At 47.2% G+C, this 25856-nt stretch overlaps 1 protein-coding gene across 9 annotated transcripts in view; it reads left to right on the top strand.

Annotated features, from left to right (window-relative positions):
* The window catches only part of COL26A1 (collagen type XXVI alpha 1 chain), a 167846-nt gene that overhangs the window by 119146 nt on the left and 22844 nt on the right, over positions 1-25856 (top strand). For all 9 annotated transcript variants that reach the window (XM_017743060.1, XM_017743054.1, XM_017743057.1 and 6 more), the window contains 5 exons: positions 7810-7871; positions 18159-18312; positions 21304-21348; positions 23259-23375; positions 24559-24711. In XM_017743060.1, coding sequence (XP_017598549.1) covers positions 7810-7871; positions 18159-18312; positions 21304-21348; positions 23259-23375; positions 24559-24711 — 531 coding nt within the window. The remainder of the gene's footprint in view (positions 1-7809; positions 7872-18158; positions 18313-21303; positions 21349-23258; positions 23376-24558; positions 24712-25856) is intronic.

Raw genomic sequence — 25856 nt, 5'->3', positions numbered from 1 at the left:
TTGGAGCTCCAGGATCAGCAGCTCCAGTCAGCAAGGCCTTAGCAAACTCATGCTGGACAGGTAAAATCTTTGGTTTTGGGGTGACTCCAGTCGGGCTGTGTTAGTGAAATGTCCTTGGTGCTTGTAACAATAAAGATGCTGCATTTCTAGCCAAACGTTGCATCAAAACCCAGCCATTCCCTGCTTAAGCTTCCTCTGGCAGATAGAGATGGTCTGAACACAGATCTCACAGCTGATGGTTGCCTGTGAGTAAATGATCCTGGTCTAATTCCACGTGCTGATGGAGCAGGATGGATCTCTTGTGGAAGTGCACAACTCCCCAGGCTGAGAGCAGTTACAGATGAAATTAGTGGTGGGTGGCAGTGTGCATGTGTGAAATTTTAAATAAAACGTGAGTGATGTGAGCTGTTTAAGAATAGACCTGGGTGAATAATCGAGGCTTTCTGGCTTCATTTGCAAAATCAAAAAATTGGAAAGAAAAATGATTCAGGAGAATCTGAAATGGAAAATTTTAAAGTTTTGACACAGTGTAATAACTAAAATATGGGTTTGGGTCAAGCAGAATTGTTTCCTGTGACCCAAACCAAACCATTTACTTTCACTTTAAACTACTTAATTTCTTCATTTATTTTTCATTTAAGTGAGATTTGAAATAAATGCTATTCAAAACTTAGGGCCGAAACATTTCACTCAGAAGGTATGAAAAATCATTTAAGAAAGAAACCTCTAGAGATAATATTGCAAAAATTTTAAAGATTACACCTGTTTTGTTTCTCACTTGAAACAATGTACGAAATTTTGTGTAGCTTCTTGAATAGTAGTTGTTACTCCAACAACTAGGAGTAACTTGCAGTTTGTGGTAAACTTTCTTTTTACTCAGTTTTGCTGAGGTTTTTCTTACAGACATTTCAAAATCACCGAATATCATGATAATGAAAAAACATTTCTTATTTGTTCATGAAAAAAAAAAGCCTTTTCCTCTTTAAGAAGAAAAAGAAGAAAAGTAGACACAAAAATGAAGTATGAACACTTTACAAGCGGAAAAGGATCAGATAGCAGTTCTCATAAGAAAGGAAATCTGAGCTGCTTTTTAGAAATAGCCAGTAAAGTTAAGGGTAAGGGTTGTTATAATAGAGATATGAGAGACATTACAAATGGGGGAATTTTGGCAGTGATTGGGGTCTCGTAGCAGAGATGGTGAATTATCTGGAATGAAGGTAAAAAGGCAAAAATATTCTGGAGGTGTTCTGTTTCATATTGATAGGCAACCTAATAACTCACAATTTCCAGGTGAAGATAAAACGTTCCAGCCTGCAAAGTCCTCATGTGAAAACTGTGGGAAAGAGCAAACCCACTTTGGGTCAAAGAGACCATCTTTAAGTTTCTCTGAGCTCCCAGTTCCTGATGTGTGAGATGTTTTAATTGTGCTGATGACCAGGCTGAATGAGATGTTGTGGGGCTGTACCAGTGCTGGTCTTGAACCTGGATCACAGAATGGTCTGAGTCGGAAGGGACCCTGAAGGATCATCGAGTCCAACTCTTGAGTGAACAGAAGGGCGTGTGGTGTGTAAATACAGGTGTAAGGTGAGGCTGTGGCCAGGTTGGAGCATACAATGTTTGCAGGTCAGCCAGAACGCACATTCTGTGCAGCTGGACATGGGAAATGTTGGGAAGAGGAGGCACTGAATGCACAGTTCCTCTCCAGGTTGGGTGACTTGGCCTTTGTGTCCCAGCACCAGGGCCCTGACAGCCCCTGGCAGCTGGGGACCTTCCCTTGCCACTGTCTTTGCCAAAAGGGGAAGAGGAGGGGCAGCCACTGCTCTCTCCTCTGTGGTGATCAGTGACAGGATCTGAGGGAATGGCCTGGAGCTGTGTCAGGGATATCAGGGAAAGGTTCTTCCCCCCGAGGGTGCTGTGGCACTGCCCAGGCTCCCCAGGGAATGGGCACGGCCCCGAGGCTGCCAGAGCTGCAGGAGCGTTTGGACAGCGCTGCCAGGGATGCCCAGGGTGGGGTTGTTGGGGTGTCTGTGCAGGGCCAGGGGTTGAAGTGGATGATTTTGAGTCCCTTCCAGCTCAGGATATTCTGTGATTCTGTGGTTTACAATGCACACAGCAAGTAAATATCAGGGCAGTAAACAGAGCAGTGGAGTCTTAATGATCCTATGCTAAACAAAACTCAGAGAGCTTCCCCTTGCAGAAGTAGCTCCTGCTCCAGCTTTACTGGGCCTGGAGCTGTGGCCAGGGTCAGAGCCCTTCCCTCCCACAGCTCTCCAGACCTTTGATTCCTGAGCCTTTGCTCCTCAGACCGGAGGCTGCCGGGTGACAGAGGCGTTCATCCCCTCCCTGCCCGCTGTCAGCCCTCAGCCTTTCATGTGCTCAGAGCCCGGTGCAGAGCTGCACACACGGCCCGTTCTAAACAAGCACAATTAATAAAGCCTATCTAGCCAACATCTGACTCTCATTAGAGGAAATGTGTTGAAAAAACAGATCCCAGGTTGGCTGTGATTTATGGCTTGGGCCTGCTATCCTTCACAAGCACTGGCGAAAGCTTTTGCAAAGGGCCAGAACATAAACTACTTAAGGAAACTCAGTAACCATGTAAAAAGGCTGGAAGGGTCAAATCAGACAAATTAAAGAGAGGTGGAGATGCAAACCTGAGCTAACTGTCCCCCACTGAGGGCCACCTAGGTAGGCACAGGAGATCTGTGTTCATATTTCTGCTGTGGAATTTGACTTGAAATTCCTTCTGTGCCAGCGTCAGAAAGTGTCACTGCTCTTTTTCTGGCTAAAGTGTGTGTGTGTGTGTCAGTATGGGGATGGAGGGGTCAGTGGCCTCGTGGTTTCTCTCAAGAGTGTCAAATAAAACATCTCTGGTGCATGAGATCCTGGGTACTCACTGAGTTAATGGTGCTTCCTATTTCCCTTTTGGGAATTTTGAGCTTCATCCTTTTCTCTTTGCAAAGAAACATGGTTGACTGAGTGAATTTAGCTGACTTCTTCCAGATTTTCTCAGAGACTACTCTGAACTTGTCCTGGAGGAAAGTGTCTGCTGAGAAAAGCCGGTTTCCTGCTTACTTTGACAGACAAAATGTTCTTCCAACTGAACCTTGTCGAGCTGTGTGTCACTGATCTGTCAGGGCAGTGCAGCTCGAGCTGTGTCTGTGGTGGTGCAGGAGCTGCTCTGAGCAGTGCTGGTGGTGCAGTTGCTGCACTACCAGAGCTGCTGTGTTGAGCTTCATGGAGCTGCTGTTGCCTTCCCAGTGCTCCAGCATGGGCTGTTGGCAGCTCTGGTTTGCTCCCCTGCCCTGGGGATAACCCTGCTTCTCTTCATGCATGGCCATGCAATGGAAGTGGTGGAATAGATGAGATGGAGAGGGAAGAGCTGCCAGGCAAGTTGTGTCACAAAAGGCAAGTATTTCAGTTGTTTCTCTGCATATATGTTACATTTGGTCCTTTTTCATCCTTTAACCTTGGATCCTTTACAGGTCCTTTACATTAAGCTAACAATGGATGAAAGGAAAGTGAACCTGGGAGGAGGGAAATGTGTTGTTTGGAGTCTGAGCAGGTTGAAGCATGAGCTGCAGATGTGATTCTCGTGTCCTCAAGCCTGCCTGCATGCTATGCCCCATTGCATTGCAAGGTTGAAGTTTCTTGTAATAGCAAAATATGGTCTTGAAAAAAACTGGCTGCAAAGGCTTTATTTGTTTAAACAAAGGCTTTGTAATTCCAGAATTCTCTCCCCTTTCATATGCTATAAACCACCTCCTCCACCTCCCCTCTGAAACACAAATTTTGGAGCAATCCATCAAGAGAAAGAGACAGAGCCTTGATCCCTTGACTTCAGTTGAGCTGTGCAATTTATATCTACTGAGCATCTGGCTGTAGGGATAATATTCTGCAGAGACTCTGGGTATACAAATGAGCATGGGCTGTCAGAGCTGAGAAATGGGGCAGAGGCGCCAAGAGGTTTCCTTGCCATTTCACACAAAACTGACCTGCGGCCCCATGGTGAAATTTGGATTGGTTCTTCTTTTACTGCCCTCAGTGCCACTGTGATAGCTGTGCTGAAATCATTAGAGCCCTGTTGGTATCAGGCTGTTATCACACCTTTCTTGTCATGATTTGAGTGAGGAGTTTGAAGACTTGTGGGACTTTCAGGCTTGGGAAGCTGAAGTGTGCAACTATTTAATAATGAAATGATGCAAAGCAGGAGGGCCAGGTTAACAATGCAGGAGTGCCAGGTTAACAAGGTACCTGAAGTCATCATTCCCTGCTTTAGATCACTCACAGGGGTGTATCCAGACTGGAAGCTCAGGCACAGATCTGATGCTTGTTGGCAAAGCTGCAGCACTGGGGGCTCAGTCTTTAATCAAAGATGGGTTGAATGCAGCAACCTTTGTGTCAGGGTTGAGGGGCTCACAGCTGCTACAGGGTACCTGGCTTGTTATTTCCATCATGTAAAGTCTTCCACATCTCCTCTGCATTAGAATTTTCCATCCCTCCAGTTACATTCCAGTTGAGAGGAGGAATGGGAAGGGAGAGATGTGCTGGGACAGTAACAGTGAGGCATCATGGAGACAGACTGGGTGTCACTGCATATGCTGGTACTGTCTCATGCTCATTATCTCAATTATTTATCCTCCCTGCTGGAATATTTCTAAAACAAATCCTACCATGTGTTTTGAGGTTGGGATAGAGTGAAATCACAACTCCTTTCTCAGAGTTTAGCTGGAAAAATACAAACCTGACAACTAGGAATAGAAGGGAAATAAACTGTGGTCCTGTGTAGCAACAAGTGATGGATTTCTGCAGATATGGAAAGCGTCTGCTCTGCAGTCCCAGGTCAGAGAGTGTGTGCTTTTGCCCCAGTGTTATACTTGTTCCATGAAAAATAATGATGTGAGATTCTCAAGCTCTTTTTAATAACACAGATTGCTTTCACCCTGATCAGAAAATTCAGCTGCACAGTCCCAGGCCTTGGAAGCATGAGCCATCGAGATTAGACACTAAATACTTCAGTGCATCATAGTTAGGGAAGATACTTATTAGCTTGATTTGTCACCACCATTCTCAGGCTTTCTGCAAGGACAGATGTGGACCCCAGACCTTGAACAGTTCCTGGTGTGCAGTGAGGGAGCTTTGAATGGAGTGTCTGACTCTGCAGCCCTGAGCACTCATCTCTGCCTTTGAAAGCCTTGTCTGCCTGTTGGTCAGATAAATAAATGTCACACGGATTCGTTGGCAGGACTCTTGCCTTAGTAAGATTTTCTGCATCAGGATATCCATTTTAAATGTCTTTTGGGCCCAGTCTAAGTACCTTGGGTGTGGATCTGGGTTTCCAGGCATTTCACAACAGAAGGGCTCAGAGATCAAATCCAGCTTGAACTTAAGTAGCTCTGCTTCTGACCCAGGCTGTGTTTTCTGAGCGTTTCAACATCACTGACATGAAAATCATACTAGTACAAATCTCACATGCAGTGACACTGCTGGTTTCTCTCCTCTTGTGTCACTTTGTCCATTTAAATCAAACCTTTTCTGTTGCAAATGCACCTGAGAAGGCTCTTTGAGACACTCTTCAAGAGCAGAGAGAGCTGCTGGACTAGTGCTGTCCCTCTTTTTATGAGCTGAGCTGTCCAGAGGGACCTTAAATGGTCAGTCCATGTCAGATGAACAGAGATGGTTTTCAGACAGTTCAAGTCAGTCTGTCTAAACCTGTGGGAGTTACTAATACGTGCAAGCCAGCAGAAGGGAGGTAGGACTCTGTATTTTATTTGCTCTGTAACACATCTGATACGTCCTTTGGCTCCTGGGAGCACTGGATTTATTCAGTCTTATCTTTCTGTGGGGATGAGCAAGATCAAAAGCCTGAAGCCAGTTACACACAGAAACCAATTCCCTGTTTTACACACCACAAGCAGATCCAGACCAAACAAGCCTCAGCCATTTCCTTCCCCGTGGCACAGTGCACTTATGGTACTTGCATGTTCATGGGTCAATTCAAGCCAAAAAATATTGCCCAAGATCTATTGCAGAGAATAAAAATAAACAAATGTTATTTTCTGTTGGGTAAAAGAAAGTCCATGTCAGTACTGACCTGTGAGGAAATCCCTCCATCTGAGTGTTCCTGAATCATCAGATGCTTTGTCTGCAAAATGTTGTGTATTACAAGGTGGAAGATCTATGTCTGGCTCCTTTGGGAAGCTGCACAGCTCCTCATAGAGGGCCAATGTGAGAATTCCTTGGGAAAGTGGATGCAGTAGGTTACTGTTAGCACTCAAACAATCCTTTTAGCCAGTAAATCACGAGGGTGGAACAGCCCAGCTTCCTGTTCTTCCAGGACATGCACTCAAATCTTTATGTGGCTGAGAGCCATCAGGGCATGCTGTGTGCTCCAGAGAGCCAGCAAGTTGCCTGGGGCTGGAGACTGGAGAGGTCCCTTGGGTTCCTTGTGCAACAGGGGACAAAGCTTGTTAGGGGGCACAGCTGAGCCCAAGTGTTGGGGTGTTGTTTACTCAGGCTGAAATCCATGTTCAGCCATCCCTCTCCATAGGGAGGCTTTGGGTTTCCTCAGCATCCCCTGCATCGTTGCAGCCTCAGCCTCAGCTGCACCTGAATGGTCTGTTAGGGGCTCGAGAACTACAGGTCAACATTCCCAGCCCTGTGGAAACACCAGAATTAAATACTTCTATGGCCAGTCAATGAAAACTGGCTCTGGCCCTTAAGGAGCATGAAACACACACACAGATGTATTTCTCCTCTATGGGCCACGAGATGTGATTCATCACCTGAATATGGATGGTTTATCCTCTGAAATGCTTCATGATGCAAATCATTTTCCCTTTTTGAGAGCTGCTGGTTTCAGAAGTCATGAGAGGTGAGTGGTCCAATCTGGAAAGCTTCTCTGAGAGCTGGGAATGGGCAGTTCCACTCTGCTGCAAAGCACTGGGAAAGTGCCCTGTTGATTAAATCTCTGTTCAGGGCTTTATCCTCCTTCACTCACTTTGAAATTGCTGAGATGAAACCAGAGGCAAAGCAGCAGGCCTTCTGTTTAGATAAGGAATGTCATTTGGATGGAGCAATCACTTTAACCTGCACTCAGAGCTCATTCTGGCGATGTTTGTTCTCACTGAGGCTCCCTGTCAGGACTCCTTTGGTGGTTGCTCACTGTCTGCTGCTCCTCTGCAGCACAGTGAGATGGAAACCACTTCATGCTGCAGCTCTGGGCTGCATCAGCCCTTGGATCTGCCTTGGATTTCCTGGCTGTCACTGAGATGGGTGCTTTGTCTCATTTGTCTGGGAGGGGTAACGGGGCCTGGGAGCCCAGGGATGGAGCAGGACACCACAGAGATGGGCATGTTGTGTATTCATTGCTTTTCTTGGTATTTTAGCAGGAAAATAGTAGAGGAGGGAGTGTTAAATGGAGTGGTGGTTGTGCAGCCTGGTGTCCTGTGAGGTGGGAGCATGTGCCACACCAGCTTGCACCAGTGGCAGGACAAGTGTCTCTGCCTATGACAGCAGCTCGTGCTTGTTGGCACCATGAAAAGTCTTAAAACCGATTTTTATTTCATCTGCCTTCTACATATTGGGAGCTTAATTTCACACTCTGCCCCTCTAAGCATCCCCAAACAAGGTTCAGGTAACGTGGTTGTGGCTGGTGACCTGTGCAGTGGATTTGAATATTTATTTTCCCCCATAACTGATCCCGACTCACTTTTCCATGTGCCTTGGATCAAAGGGACCAGGCTGAAGCCGTGGATGAACATGCACAGTTCCTGGCAGTTTGACATCACCATGTTTTGTTCTCTCTAGAGTGCATGAACTGCACGAGGCTTGCGGATATGACCGAGAGGCTGAACACGCTGGAGGCCAAGGTAAGGACCTGCCTTTATTCTCCTGTTTGACAAAAATTTCCAAGGGTTTCTGGTGACAAACATGTTGAGTTGGCAGGCCTGGAGAGATCAGGTGCCTGTTCCTCTCTCCATGGCAGTGGCTCTGCCCCAGAAAATGAGACACTTCTTGCCTCTAGCCCTGCTCCTTCCCTTCTCCTTCCCATGTGGCTGCATCCCTGCCTCAGCCCAGCTCCTCCAAAATAATGCCCAGACCTCAGAAATAACATACCACGTGTTGCCATCGTGCTTATTTGTCACTGTTTGCCTGTCACACCTGCCCCCCTCCCTCTGCCCTGCTGTGTTTCTTCAAGTGCAATCCAGCCCTGCTTTTTTATCCCTTTTCTGAAGGGTGGGAGGCTCTCATGCATACTTTAGCGGAGACAAATATTAGGGGGAGACCTTCACATTGTGGAAGGGTTTTTTTCCTACAAATCGTTTTAATTTCTACCTACTGGGATTCAGATAAATTGTTCCAGTCTAGCAACAAAGCAGCTGAGTCAGCATTCCCCTTTGATCTGTGGTCCTCCTGTGACAGCCCACTCCTGGCTGTTACTTATCATGCTTTGGTCCCTTTAAGGCATTTACTGCTGTTATTATTCATTAACTGATGCTTATCAATGACATAAAAGAATTTAGGGAGAAACCTTTGTGGAGGGAGGTGATGGTTGTGTGGTGTTTTTGAGGCCAGTACATGATATTATGGTAATTTGGGAATTGTTTGTGCTGAAATGAAGTCTGGAGCCTCCTCAAAGCCTTCCCGGTTATATTTCACTACAGGAAAATGAAGGGGTGGGGGGAATGAAATTCTGGGGAACAGAATTGTTCGAGTGGAAAAAACTGGTGTGGTGCAAAGGACAAAAGGGAGCTGGATTGTTTGTCTGAGCAGCAGGAGCTGGCAGGTGGGTGTCCTCTGGCAGGGCAGGAGAGAGGGGCTGGTGAGTGAGCCCTGTGTGTGCAGTCCTGAATCCAAGTGAGACACGGGGCTGGCCTCAGAGAGACGTGAATCAGCCCTTCCCTCTCTGGCTGTGGCCAGCTGTACCTTTCTTCACTTTCCAGGATTTTCTCTGTCTGGCTCACTGGAATAGGACAACCAGAGACTGTCCTGACATCACTCCACACTCTGCTGGCTTGTGCTGCTTGGCTCTTGTGTGGGTAACATGTAAAGGCTGGTGGGAACCTCAGCTGGGGCCTGGCAGGACTTTGGGGAGGGGGAAGGAGGTTCTACCTGCCCAAATCCCCTTGGGAAGTCAGGCAGAGTGTGTCGTGTCTGATTTAGTGCTGCAGTTGGGCAGTGTGTGTCGTTGCTGTGATGGTTTTCCTTCTGACTTCCCTCTGCTCCCACACAGATCCAAGCTGGGAGCAAGGCTCATCAAAGGGGTTTGCTTTTACAGAGGAAAATGAGTTATTGCCTTCATTTTTGAAGTACTAAAGCCCATGTCTCTGCAAGGAGACCTTCTGCAGCATGGCCCAGCAAGGTCCTTATTAATCTTTTGGCTTCCACTTTGTTTGAAAAGCTGTGGATGCTTTGCAAAAATGGACTGTAGCAATGAAACAGAGAGTGAAGCAACAGTACACGACTGCTGGTGCTGTACGCAAGAGAAAAATGCTGATTCCCCTTTTTTTCCAAGGTTAATTTAAGTTCAGTTTGATCTATGTAGCAATCTAATGAACTCAGTTGTTACTATTCAACAATTGCCAGCATCCTTTAAAAGGTGCTTATGTTTGTTTGGTGTTGTCTGCATTCCTTTTTTTTTTCCTGCTCTGGGTTTTGGAGAAAGATCCCTGTTTCGCTGGATGATCTGGATGTGAAGTTGTCGCTCAGCTCTCCAAACTGTCTTCTTGTAATGTCTCATTTCTCCACAACAACCTGAAGCTGTTTTGAGGAAGGGATGGGATGGATGGGATGGGATGGGATGGGATGGGCACACATATCTCTGCCAGTGCCACAGGCTGTTTCCCCCTGGAATTTTGCAGGTTTGCTCTGCAAAGGCAGATGTGGAATTTCATCCTCCCCATAAGCAGAGCTGGATTTTCCTGCCACAGTCCTGCTCCCTCTGGAGAGAGATGAAGTTGAGGTGCTTTGCTGCTTTTGCTCTTTTGAATTTCAGCCCAGAATGACCAAGCTGAACTCTGGGGATAGCAATGGGCAAGACCAGCCTATGGTTTCCTCTTTCCCCACCCTCTTCAGCTTTTACAGCAGCCTCCCTAAAAATGGGGATATAACCAGCAATGGTCTCATCTTTCTTATTACAAGGGTGAGCTGGTTCATCCAAATTGTAAGATCAGTGCCCAAATGAGGTAATAAAAACAACCCTCTGATTTTGGTAATATGAGAGTTGGATCAGAAGGTGAGAAGCGAGAATAAGCACAGAGCAAATGGAATGAAAAATGACTCATTAGGGACCAGAGCTTTTATTGCCCCTGGGGGGGAGGAGAGAGGCTGAGCCGTGGCTCAACTGTGCAGCAGAACCAACTCTTGACATGCCTCACACCTTCCTCAGGGCTGCTCTAGGTTGTCCTTGTGCCTGTAGGAGGTGTTTCTACAGGGAGGAAGGTGAAAGAAGATGGAATCAGGTTCTGTCCTGATTCCAGCCTCATTCAGGTTCCACCTCCTGTTTCCAGCTACCACACTATCTCCCCAGGATGGAGTTTCCTTTTCCCATGTGCTCGGTACCAGACCCACTGAGTGCCAGAGATCTGAAAGCTTGATTGATAGTGCTGAGCTTGAAATCTACAGAGCACAGGATCTATGTCAGGGAGGATGGTGACCATCCTGGGGTCCAGGACAATAAATTGTGGGGACTGGAAGAAAACTACCCCCTCCCCAAGCTCCAACATGTCAACCCTTATTTCTCTCCTATGACATCTTAGTTTACAACCCCACAACACTCCCTGACCCCACGGGAGCCTCGTTGGTGGGACAGCAGAACAAACCCTGCTTTTATTTCATAGCAAAGGTTTCACTTAAGCCAGCACAGCCTCTTAGTGGGAGGTGTGTTCAGCCCTTCCTGAATTTCCTGAGCCTGGTGCTGCCCTCCTGTGTCACAGGACTGAGCCCAGACAAACCTCCGGAGTGGCACGAAGGGCTGGCAGGGATGCAGGGCTGGCAGGGCAGGCAGGACAGGCAGGGCTGCAGGCAGCTGCACACAAATTTCTACTCACTTTGTTCACCCAGTTTCTCTGAGTAAGCCCCACCTCAGAGCTGTGGGCAGCATAATATTAATCCCAGGTTTGGGTTGGAGCTGGAGTGCAGCGCCTGATCTGAGCTGATATAACCCAGCCTTATCTCCTGACACCGCTCTTGCGAAGCTCGTGGCATTTCACTTCCAGCTTTAATGCCTGGAGATAGCATTACATATCCAGTGTCTGATTGATTCATTGTGTGATTGATAAATGACATGCATAGTTTTTGCATGAAAACAGTGCCTGTAATGTGATTCCCCACACAGAAGATTCTGAAAGGTTTTAAAGAAAATCTTTGTACCGTGCACAGAATTTGATCAATTCATTGCTATTTTTCTGAAATCAGCCCATTTATTTAGGACAGATTAGCAACAGCACCTTCACCACCCACGTCTTTGGATGGTAAAGCATCATTACTTGGAGTTTTAATGTGATCACTGTATGAAATGTTTCTGTATCTCCCTCTTCTCCCAGGCAGTTGCATGAAATACTGGCAGCTGTCTGGGATGTTTTATAGGGTTTGTCTTTCCTTTCTCTGATAGACAATAAAACAATTCCCTGCTGTAGGGGAGAAATATTTGGAAGATAGCAAATGTTTCACAGTGCTGTGACATGGCTGAGAGATTGGCAGGGGAACCAGAATTGCTTGGCTGTGAGGCTGCTGCTGGTTCTGCAGGGTGGAAGTGAGCAGTTGCTTGATGCTTCAAGGACTTCCATGGATTTTCCATGTTCTGTGTGTGATAGCCACGAGCAGTTATTTCCTTTCCTTTCTGAACAGGAAGGTGTCTTCCTTATTAATCCCTAAGGTTTCCTAATGGCTCTGTGCAGAATGTGTTTCTCCAGCTCCAGCAGTACATTGAATTTAAGGAGGATTTGGGCTGTTTCACAGGTAGCTGTATAATAAGTGGCTGGTTTCTGGTAGCAATAACAACCTGGAATCAATCCCTGTGAAATTTCCAATTTAACGCTGAGTTTCTGTAGGTCAGTTAATGACTCAAATATTTCTAAGAATAAAATGCAACTTCCTAACTGATTCTTACAAGAAGGAACCATGAATCAAAACTGGGTGGCCAAACTGAATCTTGTGTTACTTTGCATCTATCTCTTGGGGTTTTTTTTCTGATCTGCAATAATCCTGATGATGAGGCAGTTTGGGTACTGACCCTTCTCTCATTTGGGCATCCTGCTGTCTTTCAGAATGACAGAAAAAATCCTTTCCTTCTCAAGGCTAGTAATTTTTGGACCTTATTTCTTATCACTGTTGGATTGAAGGAGCAGTCTGTCCCCTAAGACTGTTCCTTGTGTTTGGCCAATGCTGTAAATCGTTTGCCAGAACAACAAAAAGGCTGCAAAGGCCTCCTTGTCCACTGTTCCCTCCCACAGAGTTTTTTAGTTACAAGTTTGGCATTTTTAGTCAAATGGATTTAATATTTTCATTAAATAACTTTGCAAAATTCTCTTTTCCTGACATGCTGCTTAAGTTTGCCAAGCAAATCCTACGTCTGCATTAGGAGATACTTTTTGGTGTGTTTAATAGCTGGGAACATCGTTTACAAGCTTTAATTTTTTCAGAGAAATACATTTGTGGACAAACAGTAGGTTTTGTCAAGGGAGGTGTGTGAGGAGCCCAAGGGATGTGCTCAGATCCTTTTGTAATTCTGAGTCCAAACATTCAAACTTCCACTTGATTCTAATCAGAAGTTCTAGTGCAGCTTCATAAGTAAAGCAGCACTGTAAGGTAAAAATTACTTTGGGTCCTTTTTCTTTCAATCTGTGCCAAGGTGAACCAGGAAAGGCCCAGTCTCCTCATCTTTTCCCTCATGCTGCTCTCTCCTTGCAGACTTCAGAGCTCCATGGAGGAGAGGAATACATGAGGCATCTGAGCTTGTTTGAGATGAATCCCTGAGCTGAGGGCTCCTCAGCTGGGGGAAGCAGAGCTGATCCCAAAGCCATTGCTGGGCACAGGGGGCACTTGGTCAAGGCTGACTTCACCTGAAGCTGGTCTGGTTTCACATCCCTGGCACTCCTACATCCCCAGGAGGTCTCAACAATACCTGGGGCAGAAGAATGATGTGATTTTGAGGGTGGAAGGTTATAGCTCCCATGTATTTTTATCAGGTGTTTTAAAGGAACTGATTTCTGAGCTCCTCTGTGTGCTTTGTGTACAGGGCATTGAAGGATTGCTGGATCCTTTCCACATCTGGCTCCTTGGGGTGCCAGCTGTGGCAGGCTGGGGGCCTCAGCAGCAGAGTAAATCCCACTGGGGAGGACATTCAGAGGAGCTCCCCGTGTGCCTCCTGGGACCACAGTCAATCCTTCTCTTGAGCTGTTCTCTCAAGCAAAGCCTCAAGGGTCTGACCTGAGGAGCTCTTGAACAGTGCCTGTGTTTCATCTGAACTGGGAGGGCAGCCTGTGCTTTTGCATCTTCTCTGCCCCAATTCCCCTCCAGAAGGTACCTGCTGAGGAAACTGTTGCATTTTCCATCCTTTTTTTGGAAATCTTGTAGCACTCTTTGTAGAAAGAACAAGAACTGTGCTACCTGATAGAAGCCTTTGGTCCATATTTTGCCCTTCTATGCATCATCTAATGACATAAACCTCACCTTTTGCTCTGCACTGGGTCACTACAATGACATCAGCTAGTGCTCCCCCCATAATCTATCAATGCAACAAAAACTCCTCCATGCATTAATTATCTTGTCCCTTTAGCCAAAGCCTCTAAGATGTTTTAAGGATGAAGTCACCCATGTTCTCTCTGGGCACCCAGCTCCTCAGATTTTGGTGGACACTTACTGGATGTCATTTGGCTTTTGAAACCAAGCACTTGTGTCTGTGCTGGAGCCTTGTGTTCACAGGTCCCACACTGCTGTGAGAGAGAGACCATTCCCCATCACATTTGGTAAAACTCCCTCTTTAGATCTGTCTTGATGAATGATTAAAAAACTCTTATATTGCCAAATGATTTGCTATGAAGAAAGATATGTCCAACAAGTTATGCAATTACCATTATTAATCAGCTTGTGTCTCTACAAGATCAAGGGAATCTTACTTTACACTGGAATTTTTAGCTGATGAGCTGGATTCATGCAGTTTCTTTTCCTCCTCTTCAGAGAGGGATGGAAGGGAGTTGATTCCACCAATGCTTCAAGAGACCAAATATCCCCTGTTTATTAATTAATAATATCCATCTGGATTTTTATCCAAAGAAAAAGCATTCTGAGCCCTGTCATATCAACTTTTACATCTTTGGAAGCCTGGCTGTTCTTCCCTTGTTTCTAACACCTACCTAGTTACAGGACATCAGGAATGTGAGCAGAGGACAGATGATGGGAGGAGGCCGCCCTTGTGAAATCTTTTTTTGATGAGTGGGAACAACAAAAATAGGGTTCTGGAAAGCCACTACAAGCCAAAAAAAAGTCCTCTGACACTGAACATCTCAAGAAGATGAAAACCGTCCTCCCATTTCCATTGTCCCTGGCCTGAGCTTTTGATCTGACGCAAGAAATGTGGTATTTGTCTGAAGTGGAGAAAGTTTATGCTGGCAAAAGGAGGAGGTGGGTTGAGTAAGCTGGGACTGAGCTCCAGGCACACAACGCTCGTGTCCCCGTGGAGGGCTGGGAGCGGAGCGGGATCCACAGCCGTCTGGGAGCCCTGGGGTGAGTCCTGCAGGCAGCAGCCTCTGGTGCTGGCCCTGGAGCCTGGGCCAGGGCAGGGTCATCCCCTGGTTCCTGAGCGTTCACACGGCTCCTGCGGCCGGCCCGGCTCCCGCATGGTGCTGGCAGCAGATGTGGCTCCGTTTCAGTCCTTTCCAGCCTCCTGACCCAGCTCAGCTGCATCTGAGCCCTGGGGTCTGGAGCCAGAGACAAACCCTCGTGCTGCTGGAACCTCTCTTGCTAGAGGCTCCAGTTCAGCACGGCCATTTAGGCTGATTTGAGTTTTTCCTTCCATTCATGCAGAAAGACAAAAGTTTGAGTGTTTTCCTGAGTTGAGGCCATCCTTCAACTCGGACTGCGCAGTGCAAGGTGGGGAGGAAAGGGGGTTTTGTGTCCTGCAGGGATCTGCTGTCCTGGCACCACAAGCAGCAACCATTGTCCTCCTCTCTGCCTTCCCTGGTTGGCTGGCGAGTGACATCACCCACGGCGGCAAGGCATATTTCATTTATCTGGTGGCATGAGGATGTTTGCTGCCTCCACTTCTCATGGAGGCAGAACTTTTGTGTTGGAAGTGGTAACAGCAACACTGGTGGCCACTGCTTGCAATGAAGATTCCCAGTGAAAACCACACATTCTTCCCTTGGTGTTATCCCTCTCTCTACCTCAACCTTATTGAGGTAGACTAGAATTGACTAGAAAATACCAAGATTTTAGTCTTGAGATTTTAATACACTGCACATTTTGCTAATTTTCTTTCTGGCTGTGAGCCTCTGTGGTATCATTTTCCAGCAGTTTACTCAAAGGGCTCAAAACTTTCTTTTTTTTGTTTGATGAAAGTGGGAATTCTCCTTGAGTCCCCTGACTACAGCAATGGCAGCCTTAAGAAAAACAGAACGTGACAGAAAATGGATGAATGGCTCCAGTGCTATTGCAATAATGTGTAAAGAGCCCGTTTGTGCTCTGTGCTGTGTGAGCTGTGAGAGGACACTCCTTGTTGAAAGAGCCATGTGTAGTTTGAGATTTTTGAATGTGACTAAATCCCTTGTGCTTCTCCTTCTTTAGTTTGGCTCTGTGGATCTCACGGATGTGAGAGCTCTCTTCTTTCTGCTTTATTTCTTTTGGGCATTTCTTCAGTCCTAATCATAAAAACTAGAATTTCTCAGCAATTTCAAGTCTGGAGACTTCCTGACCTCTATCATTTCGTGCCCAGGGAAAATAAACTTGTTACTATGGTTTTGAGCCTTAATGACTGCAAAGTATATATAGTCAATTTATAACAGCGCATACTGGATTATCCTGTGCATGCCTTTACAGCTTTTACAGCATTTATCAGCAGAGTGCTCATTTAAAACATGTTGTTTTAATGAAAAGGATACCGTTGCCACTGTTTTGTGTTGATTATGTGGTAACACATTTTTATTATCACCCATAAAAATGATTTGGAGCTGTTCCACTCCAGATGCGACCTTCAGCAGAGCCGTGCTCGCGCCGCCCGTGAGGGCCACGGGCCCCTGTGGTTTGCAGGGCCCTGACCATGGCTGCAGTGATTTAATATCCCTGTTCCCACAGCTCTGCAAAACACTGTCCAAGACAGCCCCTGTGTGCCCCTTCCTTGCAGCTGGAGCATCCCACCCCTGCCCTGGCTGCAGCCCCTCTAATTTGCCACCTCCAGGGTTAGTTCTGCCTCTCTGCCCAAGCACATTTTGGCAGCGTCCAGGTGTTTGCTAGGGAAGTAAAAGGATGATATAATAAATAATATAAAGTGATTCAGAAAAGGTCTTCAGCTCACACTCAAGTCCCATGGCAATGGGAGTTAAGCACAATTATGGTAAGGCACATGCTTAAGTGTTTGTTGAACTGATAACACATTTCCTGGAAAGTCTGACAAATAAATCATTGGGTAGGAGCACAGAGTGCAAAAGGCAGATGGAACTGATTCCTTCCTGCCTGGCATCAGGCAAACCTGGTGAAGAAAAGCATTGTGACCTTACTCCTTTTTGCTGTACTCAGAAAGCAGAACTGTGAATGTGTGAATAAAGATCCTTGCAATAAAGGAAGAATTTTGCTTGTTTGCAAGAGTGAGGTTCAGTTCCCTTGCACTTAACCCAGCTCCCAGTTTAATTAGTTTCTGATTCACCCCCATCAGGCCAGTACATTCTGCAGGAAGTTCATCATTTCTGGCGCTGCTGCAGTACTGGCTCTCACCAGGCCTTGCAATAAAGAAGTGATAAACCTTGTAATAATTGCAAGTTAAAAACAAACAAGCAGAGCCAAGTCACTCTCATTTATAATTGCAGTGTGACTTCATTATGTAAAGACAACACAGTGTGTAAAAGCTGAAACTTCTAGGGATTTAGTGGAAAGTTTGAGCCACGTTCCCTTTTATTTCCCTTATCCCTAAATCAGTATTGCTTAGGTGGTTTTCAAGCAGGAAAAGATGATGCTGTAACAAACCTCAGTGTTGCATGCCTAGGAAAATGTTCCCATGTAGCCATGTTAGAGACCAACCCCAGTTTCATGGAGGCCACGAGTGGTCAGGGAGCACAGCCTGATGAACAGCCTGAATCATGTGGGGATAGTGGGGTCACTTTGTCAAGGAGTGAAGGTTGTAAATGGCCCAAACACCCCAGGGATGCCTGTTGGGATGTGGGTTTATTTGAAGGTTGTGTGTTTGCAAGGCCTAGAAACTGCTGTGAGTTTTGATAATATCCTGTTGCTTCTCAGCAGAGCTCTTTGAGGAAATAGCATGCTTTTTTTTTTTTTTTTTGATTTGCTTCAAAGTTAAAGCATTTGAACCGTTTAAAAGCTCCATCTTCTCCATCATCTTTAATTTGGTCGGTATTTGTGCTTTAACAACCGGTACTTGTCCTCAGTTTGCTACCCTGGGCCTGCAGGTACAGCCCTTCACCTCAGCCCAGCTCTCAGTAATTTCTCATCTTCTGACTCTGGGTTTGAACACCAGGGAAGTGCTGTGTCCCCAACACCAGCTTTGGTCCCTGGTTTCATGTTTCTCACTAGGGACACAATCCCACGTGAGGCTGAGCCCCTCTGGAGGCAGCGAAGTCCTCCCCAAGGAGGCTTGTGGGGATACACTCACAATTAACACAGCAGCTTCCTATGCTAATTGCTGCCGATTTCCAGAAACCAATAAAGCTTTAACACCAAAATCTTGTGGTCTGGGACCAGAGTTATTCCCAGCTCCTGCTGGCAAGGAGAGGAGTTTCAGGACCTCTTCAGGAATTGAGCCCGTGTATGAAACCATCCAGATCACAGATCACAGAATATTCTGATTTGGAGGGACCCACAAGGACCATCAAGTCCAACTCTTAATTGAAGGGCCCATTTAGGGACTGAACCCACAACTCTGGGGTTGTGAGGACCCTTCTCTAAGATCCAGCTGACCTTGTTTGTGTTCCCCACATTCTCCTGTGCAGATCCTGCTGCTCGAGGCTGCGGAGAGGAGCCCAGCCCTGGAGAACAACCTGCCCATCACCGGCACCACAGCCACGTGGTACGATGACCTGCTGCCAGATGCCTTTCCCCCGCTGAACCCCAGCACTGTCCTGAGGAAAACCATGGGATCTGCTGGTAAGCCTGGCCTGCTCTTCACCAAATCACCCATCCTACACGCACAATGCCTTTGGGGTAGCTGAAAAGGACCCTGGGTCTGCTCTATGCTTGAAGCTGCAGAGCAGAGGGGTTGGGAGGTCTCTGTCCTTCCTTGAGTTCAGCCAGAGCAGAGATGTCCTTGGAAGGAAGCAGCAAAGGAGGAAACCCATGAAGCTGCATTTTGCCAGCCGTGGTGGCCTGTGGGAGCCACAGTTTCTGTTGGCACAAACATCTGCTGGGAGCTGAATTTGGGTCTGTTCGAGTTCTGTTAACCCCAGTAGGCCCACTGGGCCTGCCCATGGACTTGTTTTAAGTCCAGAGGCTGTGGGTTTTGAGACCTGGGTGCACATCAAAACATTTCCTGAGGAAACCCCAGAGAGCCATCTGGATCACGCTGGGCCAGTTCCTGCTCACCTACTGAGCACCAAATGCAGTATTTCCCTGTCTGGGAGCAGTGCTGGGATAGAGGAAAGGGCTGCACAGGTCATTCTCGGTTTTATTGGGACAAAAAACTTTGCCATGAATAGCAGCATGAGTTGCAGTCTGCTTTGTATTTTCTAAATTTGCCATAAACACAATGGGCTGTTTTATGATCCCTCTTGTGGCATGGAAAAAAAATACACTCATGAGAAAGTCTCCCTCTCAGCCCATTTGGCCAGACAGATCCCCATGCATTGAATTTCCTTGACCTTGGCATCTTTATTCAAGATCCCTGCTCTCTGCTTCCAAAGCCCTGTCTGTCTGCTGCTTTGCTTGCTCCCAGAGGAATTCTTTATTCTTTAGGGCCTGCTTTGCTTTTTTCTTCTTCTTTTTTTTTTTTCTTTCCATTTTTTCGGCCCGAGCAGTTTATCATGGCAGCCCTTCCTGACTGCAGCAGACTTGGAGCAACCAACACAGTCCAGATGTTGTCCCTGTTTATGATTTGACATGATGCCACAACATGGAGGGAGGTTTGCTAACAGTATGATCTACAAAGTATTCTCAGAACCACAGCCACAGCTGCCAGGAACTGAATTAGAGCAGTTTCCCCCAGTGTCCATTATATGCTCATTCTGCCTTTTCCATGTCATTTATTTTTGCTGTGGCAGTATCTCTGCACCTGCATTTCGCCGCACCAAAGTCAGCCCAGTGAAATGCTGGTGACTCTGGGCCTTCCACCCCAAGTCATCTCCCCGTGGAGGCTCCTTACACATGGCCATGTCCTGCTGGGCACAGAGCAGTGGCTGCCTCTCCCCCAGGCTTTTGGCAGTGCTGCCAAGCAGAACAGCTTCCCTGTAGCACTTTGGTCAGGCTCAGCCCATGGTCCAGGGTCAGCACCTTCCACCCCTGCAGCAAAGCCAGGCAGTCACTGGTGGTCACATCCTGAAAGCAGGTGGTGTTGTTGATGCCTTGAAGTGGCTGCCTGAAAACAGAGGCTAGACAAGATTAAAAGAATAAAAGTAGGTATTTATTTGAAGGGCCTTCAAAGGCACACCCTGGGCAGTCCAAAGCCTCCACCCAAGATGGACCCTGGGTCACGGGTTCTTCACACTTTTATAGGTTTGGTCCATTTGCATATCAGGGTTAATTCTCCAGTTATAACTTCAGTTAATGATGTAATTACCCCAAGTTTTCCCCTCCTCTCAAAGGCTTTAGTTTACACATTTTGGGGCCTGGGACAACAAGGCGTCCTTGAGTTCAGGCCTAGAGAGGGTTTGTTATGTCTAACCAGCATGAGAGAACAGTAACTAACAGGCTGTATGAAGTTTCAGAGTTACATACTGGATTTGAAAAATATAAAAGTTAAAACCTAAGGCATCAATGTCTGAGCTGTATGTGAGCCTGTTGTGTCAGCCAGGTTCCAGGCTGTGTGTGTGCTCCCAGGTGCAGTCCTTGCTCACTGTTACCCTTTGGTTTTCTGGCCTTGATTTATTTAACCTGGTGTGGAATGACTGTGGCATAATAATGGAATCAGGAAGGCACTGGAGCGTTTCAAGCCAGGACAGTGTCTTTCAGCAATTAGAAATAATCAGTTCAGTTGCTCGTTGACACGTGGCTGCCTGCTGGAGCCTCTACCCAGCCTCTGTGGGCTTCAAATACTTGCTTTGCAAAGGAGCCGTGGGGATATTTCATGGATCTGGGTCCACATTTGGCCTCCTTCCCTCCCCACACCAGTCTGTGTCCACAATTCAAAGCCAGCCAAAAAAACTCAGCATGGATTTTGGTGGACTGAAGGGAACTCCACACAATTTAGGGTGGAGGGGAACTGCCCATTCTGCATGATTTCAACACTGTGCCGTGACTTGTTGCTCAAAGCTGCCCCCAGGTTTCTCTTACAGACATCTCAGGAAATCTTTCATCATGTGGGATATTGGAGTAGGTGGAAGTCAAACCTGAGTGTCCTGAGTGATTTGGGGCTGTGGAAAGCTAAGCCTCTGTCCCTCCCACCTCTTCCCCACAGCCTTTTGTGAAACATTCCCTACTTTGCCCTGCTTCTGGGTGTTCAGCCAAAATAAATCCCAGCCCTACCTTGCATGCCACCAAGCTGGATGGATCAAGGGCAGGATGCTGAGGCCTGACACAAAGGTGGGTGATAAGGACAGGATGCTGTGAGCTCTGGGAGTGTTTCTGGATGACCCTGTAGCTCTGGGTTGGCTGATGCCTCTCCAGGCTGAGGTCCAGGAAAACTTGCTACTGTTTATGAGGGTAGTTATTTCTTCTGTGAGTGACAGGGCTGAGAATAGACAATCATTTAAAAGCAATCAGTGCTGTTGAGACAGCTGCACCACTGGCCTTTTTGATCAGCTTTTAATCAACAGAATACATTTTTCTGAGTATTAAGAAAATATATATAGTCTGGCTGAGCCAGTTGGCAGCAAGAGACCTAATTTTTCATATCTCTCTTTTTTTCTCCTATTCTTTTTTTTTTCTGGGTTTTTTTTTTTTTAATTTTTTTTTTATTATTATTTTTACCCTGCCCTTCTTAAACAGAGCCTAAAGGACCCAGAGGTGCAGAGGAGCAGCTGATACCACAGGGTAAGTTCATAGTTTCTGCTGTTTCTCTTTCAAAGCACAAACTGTTGTTATGCCCAGTCCTGTACTTAAGCCCCAAAAAGCAGGAGGGTCCTGTGGCCAGGAACTCTTTGGAGTCTCACAGATGAAGAGGCTGGATGTGTTCTTTGGGCTTTATCTGATTGTGGGCTGCTTTGGTTGGAGAGGCCAAACACCAGTTTTATCATCTCTGAGACATTAATTCCCACACAAGGGTGGACAGCACTGTCTGATGGAGAGGCAGATCATGGAAGCACATGTGGCCAGAGCCAGCAGGGCATGTCCTGAGTGATGGGAGAAAACTCTTCTCTAGCTGGTATTACCTGCCAGGGACATCAGGGGCCTCTGGGGTGCTCGGGGCATCACTTTCCTAAGCTCCATACAAACAGGGCAGCCCCACTCCTGTGCAGGAAAACCCCTGGGGAAGGAGGGGAGCAGATGGTGTGTTGCAGGTTAATGACAGAGCCAGGAAGAAAATCCAGGTCTCTGCACATCTGATTTGGTTTCCAGCAGTAGATTACTCACCCTCTGCCTTTTAAAAATGTTTTTCCTGTGGTCTTTTGCTTCATATATTTTGGAGGATAGACGCTCACCATGGGCTTCAGCTCTCTGGAAGCATTGCCACTGCAGCAGAGCTGATTTATACCAGCTGAAGATTTGGTCTCCCCCGTTTTCCCTGAATCCTTCCCTCTTTCTTCTCCCTTTTGCACTTGTCTCTTTTAAGCTGGTAACTCCATTTGTCACCAGTATGAGCACTAGCCTGACACATTACCCAGTGCTGCTTCTCCCAGCCTTTCCTTCAGCGCTTCGCCCCCCAGGGAAGGAAGTGCCAGTTTCTCTAAAGCTCTGCTGCAACAGTGTGATTGAGGATGCTGCAGGAAATGATTGCTCCTGGTCTGCAGGACTTCATGGGATTGAGTTACAAGGTTGGAGTGAAGGATTGAGGGTGATTTACACAAGTGAGGGAACATTCTGATCCACACTCAGCAGCACAGCGTGTCCTGCTTGCAAAACAGTTTCTGCTGTTCTCCCCTCTGTGCTGGAAAGAATTTGCTGCAGTGAAGTTTCAGGTGTGCTGGGGTTTTTTTTTAGGGCTAGAAGCTGTTTCCAGTGCTGTGAACAAATGCTCTTGCTTTCCTAAAAGGGCTTCTGATCACTTGTCTGGGCTTCCCAGGACAGCATCCCCTGCCAGGGGAGATCCATTAAAGGAGCACTTCTATCCATAGAAAAGGCTGCAGTTTGTGTCCTGTGGATAAGGAAGCTGATCCAAATTAAAACCTGACCTTAATTCCTTCTTCAATACTCAAATCAGATCTTTATTGATGACTGAATGTAACAGAAGTACAGGCACACACTCCCACTCAAAGCCAGTGAGAAATGTCATTTCTCCAGTCTGCCCAGTTCATCATGGATTGAAGGTGGAGAGATTTCACTTTTTTGTAAGAAAAACCAATTTGGATATCTCTCCAAAATGGAAAAAGAAGAGAGGAAGGGGAATCTTTCCAGGGGGTCTGATATTGGGGGATTATTGCTTTGTTCTGAGAAATGAGGAGAGTTTGGATGAATGTCTGGGGTGACGAGGTTCTGTACCCCAGGTGGGCTATCCCACATCTAGAGTGGGAACTGGATCCAGATTTGATTCTATAGCCCTGTTCCCTGGTACCAGCTGTGAAGGTGTCATCCAGCTTCTTTCCTTTTCTCCTTCTCTCCCTCCATTCCCACCCATGCTCCCCACCCCCACCTGCAGCACATTCTCCTGCCACCCTGTCTGTGCACTGCTGCATTTCTCCCCCTCTGCATCACTGAGTCTCTCCTCTGCTTTCGAGGTTGCTGAAGTCTTTCTGACCTCAGCAGTGTCCTAACTTCCAGCTAATTTCCTTTCTGAACATTTTCAGGGATTCCAGGACAGGTTGGTCCCCCAGGCCCGGTTGGACCAACTGGGCTTCCAGGACCACCAGGGCCAAAAGGAGAGAAGGGACAACCTGGTGAGAGGGGCCCAGCTGGGCCACCAGGTGAGTCCTGGAGATGGGCAGTGCTGCTGTGACAGGAGATGTTTCACTTCACACAAACTGTCTGTGACAGCAGCTCAGAAAAGGCCAGACACACAAGATTTGAGCATCTTCGATTGGTATCAAATCCATTCCAACGAGTCCTGTGGGAGCTGGAATCAGCCAGGAGCTCCCAGGGCAGGCAACCACCTGCATGAGCAATGACAGACCCTGGGATTTCCTGTGGAGCTGGAGAGAGCCTGTCCCAGAAAGCTGCAGAGCAGGATCACGTTTCCCCATCCTGCTCAGGAGCTGTAAGAAAGAGCCTGTGACCTGTCAGCCTTTGGAGCAGAGCATTCCCTGTTTAACCCTCTCACTGGGTGCCTGTTTTAACTCCCTTTTTTCTGCACCATTTGTGTCAAGCTGTCAGATGCCAGGATGTCAAACTAATGATGCTTTTGTATGTTAAGGGAAAAGGTTAGGAGGCCGTTCTTTCAGAGAACACTCCATTCCTGAGCTAGGAGTCTTTCTTCATCCCCAAAACATTCCTGAATGTTTTGATGAGGGTGATACTGCACAATAGGTGCCAGACCTCAGGCTCTGTGCTCTCCCTGTCTAAAAGGCTGTGCCTTGTGAGTCTGAGCTTGGGAAAGATTTAAAACTTGGAGCGTGCCTTAAATGTGAGAGCAGCCCTGAACACTTTTTGGCACTTTCTGGCAAGCTGTCAGTGGCCAAAGTCTGGCCAAGGACGTGTCTGCCTTTTTTGGTTTGCAGTAAGAGCCTTCCAGCCCCACAGGATGCGGATCCGTTTGCTCCTGGACTGGCTCTGCTTCCGTTGTGCTTCCCGAGCTCTGCTGGCAGGGAGGTGACACAGGTGTACCTGCAGGGGAAGAGAAGGATTTGATTTCACACTTTGCTGCCTGTAGTTTCTCACTCAGCCTCAGGGAGAGGGGAGATTTCACTCTTTCAGGAATTGGGTTGCTCAAAGGCAACACCTCTGAGCCAAGTCAAGCTCTCTGCTTTGCAGAGGAAGATGCTAAACAAAAAAAAGGAAAATTGGGAAGCTGTTTCTGTTTTCCCCACCCCTCTAATTCCCACAGCTGCACTTCAGGACAGAAATCCTTTGTCTTCTTGCTGTCTTTTTACATTATAGCATCATTAGCACGTCCCCAAAGGTATTAACACATCCTCTCCTGCTTCTGCACAGGGATGTTGGGACCTCAAGGACCAAGAGGACTTCCAGGAGAAACCGGGATCCCAGGTCCCCCAGGTCCTCCAGGGCCACCAGCCACCCCCAGCCTCCCTCTTACCTTCCAGCAAGGGGTTCTCTACTCACTCCAGCCCACAGCTGAAAAAGAAAGTAAGTTCCCTCCTCAGTTCCCATGTTTTCCTGTGGCATCAGCAGAGTGGGCAGGCATGGAGCAGCTCAGCTATGCTCCCACCTCCTTGCCAGGCTCTGCCAGGGCCCCAGGAGCAGCTGGACAATCTGTCTTCACTGTGTGGGTCTCTTGGAAATTCCTGTTCAAGATAAAACATCTTGGAAGCTGGAGGGGTTCACCTCTCCCAAATGAAGAACTGAGTCACTGCTCTCCTAAAACCAACAGTGAGAGCAGGGTTTGGGGGATTTTGTTTCCTGTGCCTGTTTTTTTTAGGTTCATCACAGCTTTGGGGAGGCAACTCGGTGTCCTGTAAGCTTCCATCAGGAGTGGCTGCTGGGAAGAGGGTCTCTAGTGAAATGACAGAGCTCAGGTAGCATCACCTGAGAGACGAGGGACAGAGGAATCCAGAGTGGCAGATTAGGTACTGGTGCACCAAGGCTGTGGGGTCAGAGCCCTCTTGGTGTCACTGTTGTGGTGTTGGAGTGTCAGGGTTGCTCAGGAACCACTAAGGACCAAAGATTTGCAGCTCTGGAATTATAACAAGACATCTGTTAAATATGTCGCTTTTGCTGCCCCTGCAGATGCATCTTCCACCTGTGTTTCTGGTGCATCCACATTATCCCACATCCACACAAAACAGAATTATGGACTGGAAAGTCCAGACTGACACCGTGATTTTTCCCTTCCCTGTAACTGGGGTAGGGCCAGGGTTTCTTTGCCTATGCTGATTTAAAAAATACATTTATTTGATTTGTGCTGTGCAGGGCAAGAAAAGGCTTTCTAGGAAAGGCACCTCCTGCACTTGGATTGGAATGCTCTCAGATTTGGGCTTGATTCTCCTGGACCAGCCCTGTGTAGCTGGCATGTGATAATGAGGAAGCAGAGCTCAGCTGTGCCTCCCCTTGGTCTGTAAACTCCTGGAGTCCCAGCTCTGTCAGGTCTCCCTTCCACACTCTCCCAGACTTCAGCTGTGCCTCTTCCCCAGCTCTGCTGCTCCTCTCCAGCTTCAAAGCTCAGCTGTCTTAGTTACAGCCAAGGATTACTGTCTCCCCATGTCTGACAGTTATCTCAAGCTCTCCCTTCCCTTCCCTTCCCTTCCCTTCCCTTCCCTTCCCTTCCCTTCCCT

This window comes from Corvus brachyrhynchos, unplaced genomic scaffold (assembly GCF_000691975.1).
Source record: "Corvus brachyrhynchos isolate BGI_N302 unplaced genomic scaffold, ASM69197v1 scaffold99, whole genome shotgun sequence".
NCBI lineage: Eukaryota > Metazoa > Chordata > Aves > Passeriformes > Corvidae > Corvus > Corvus brachyrhynchos.
The sequence above is the reverse complement of the archived record's forward strand: the minus strand, read 5'-3'. Positions and strand labels throughout refer to the sequence as shown.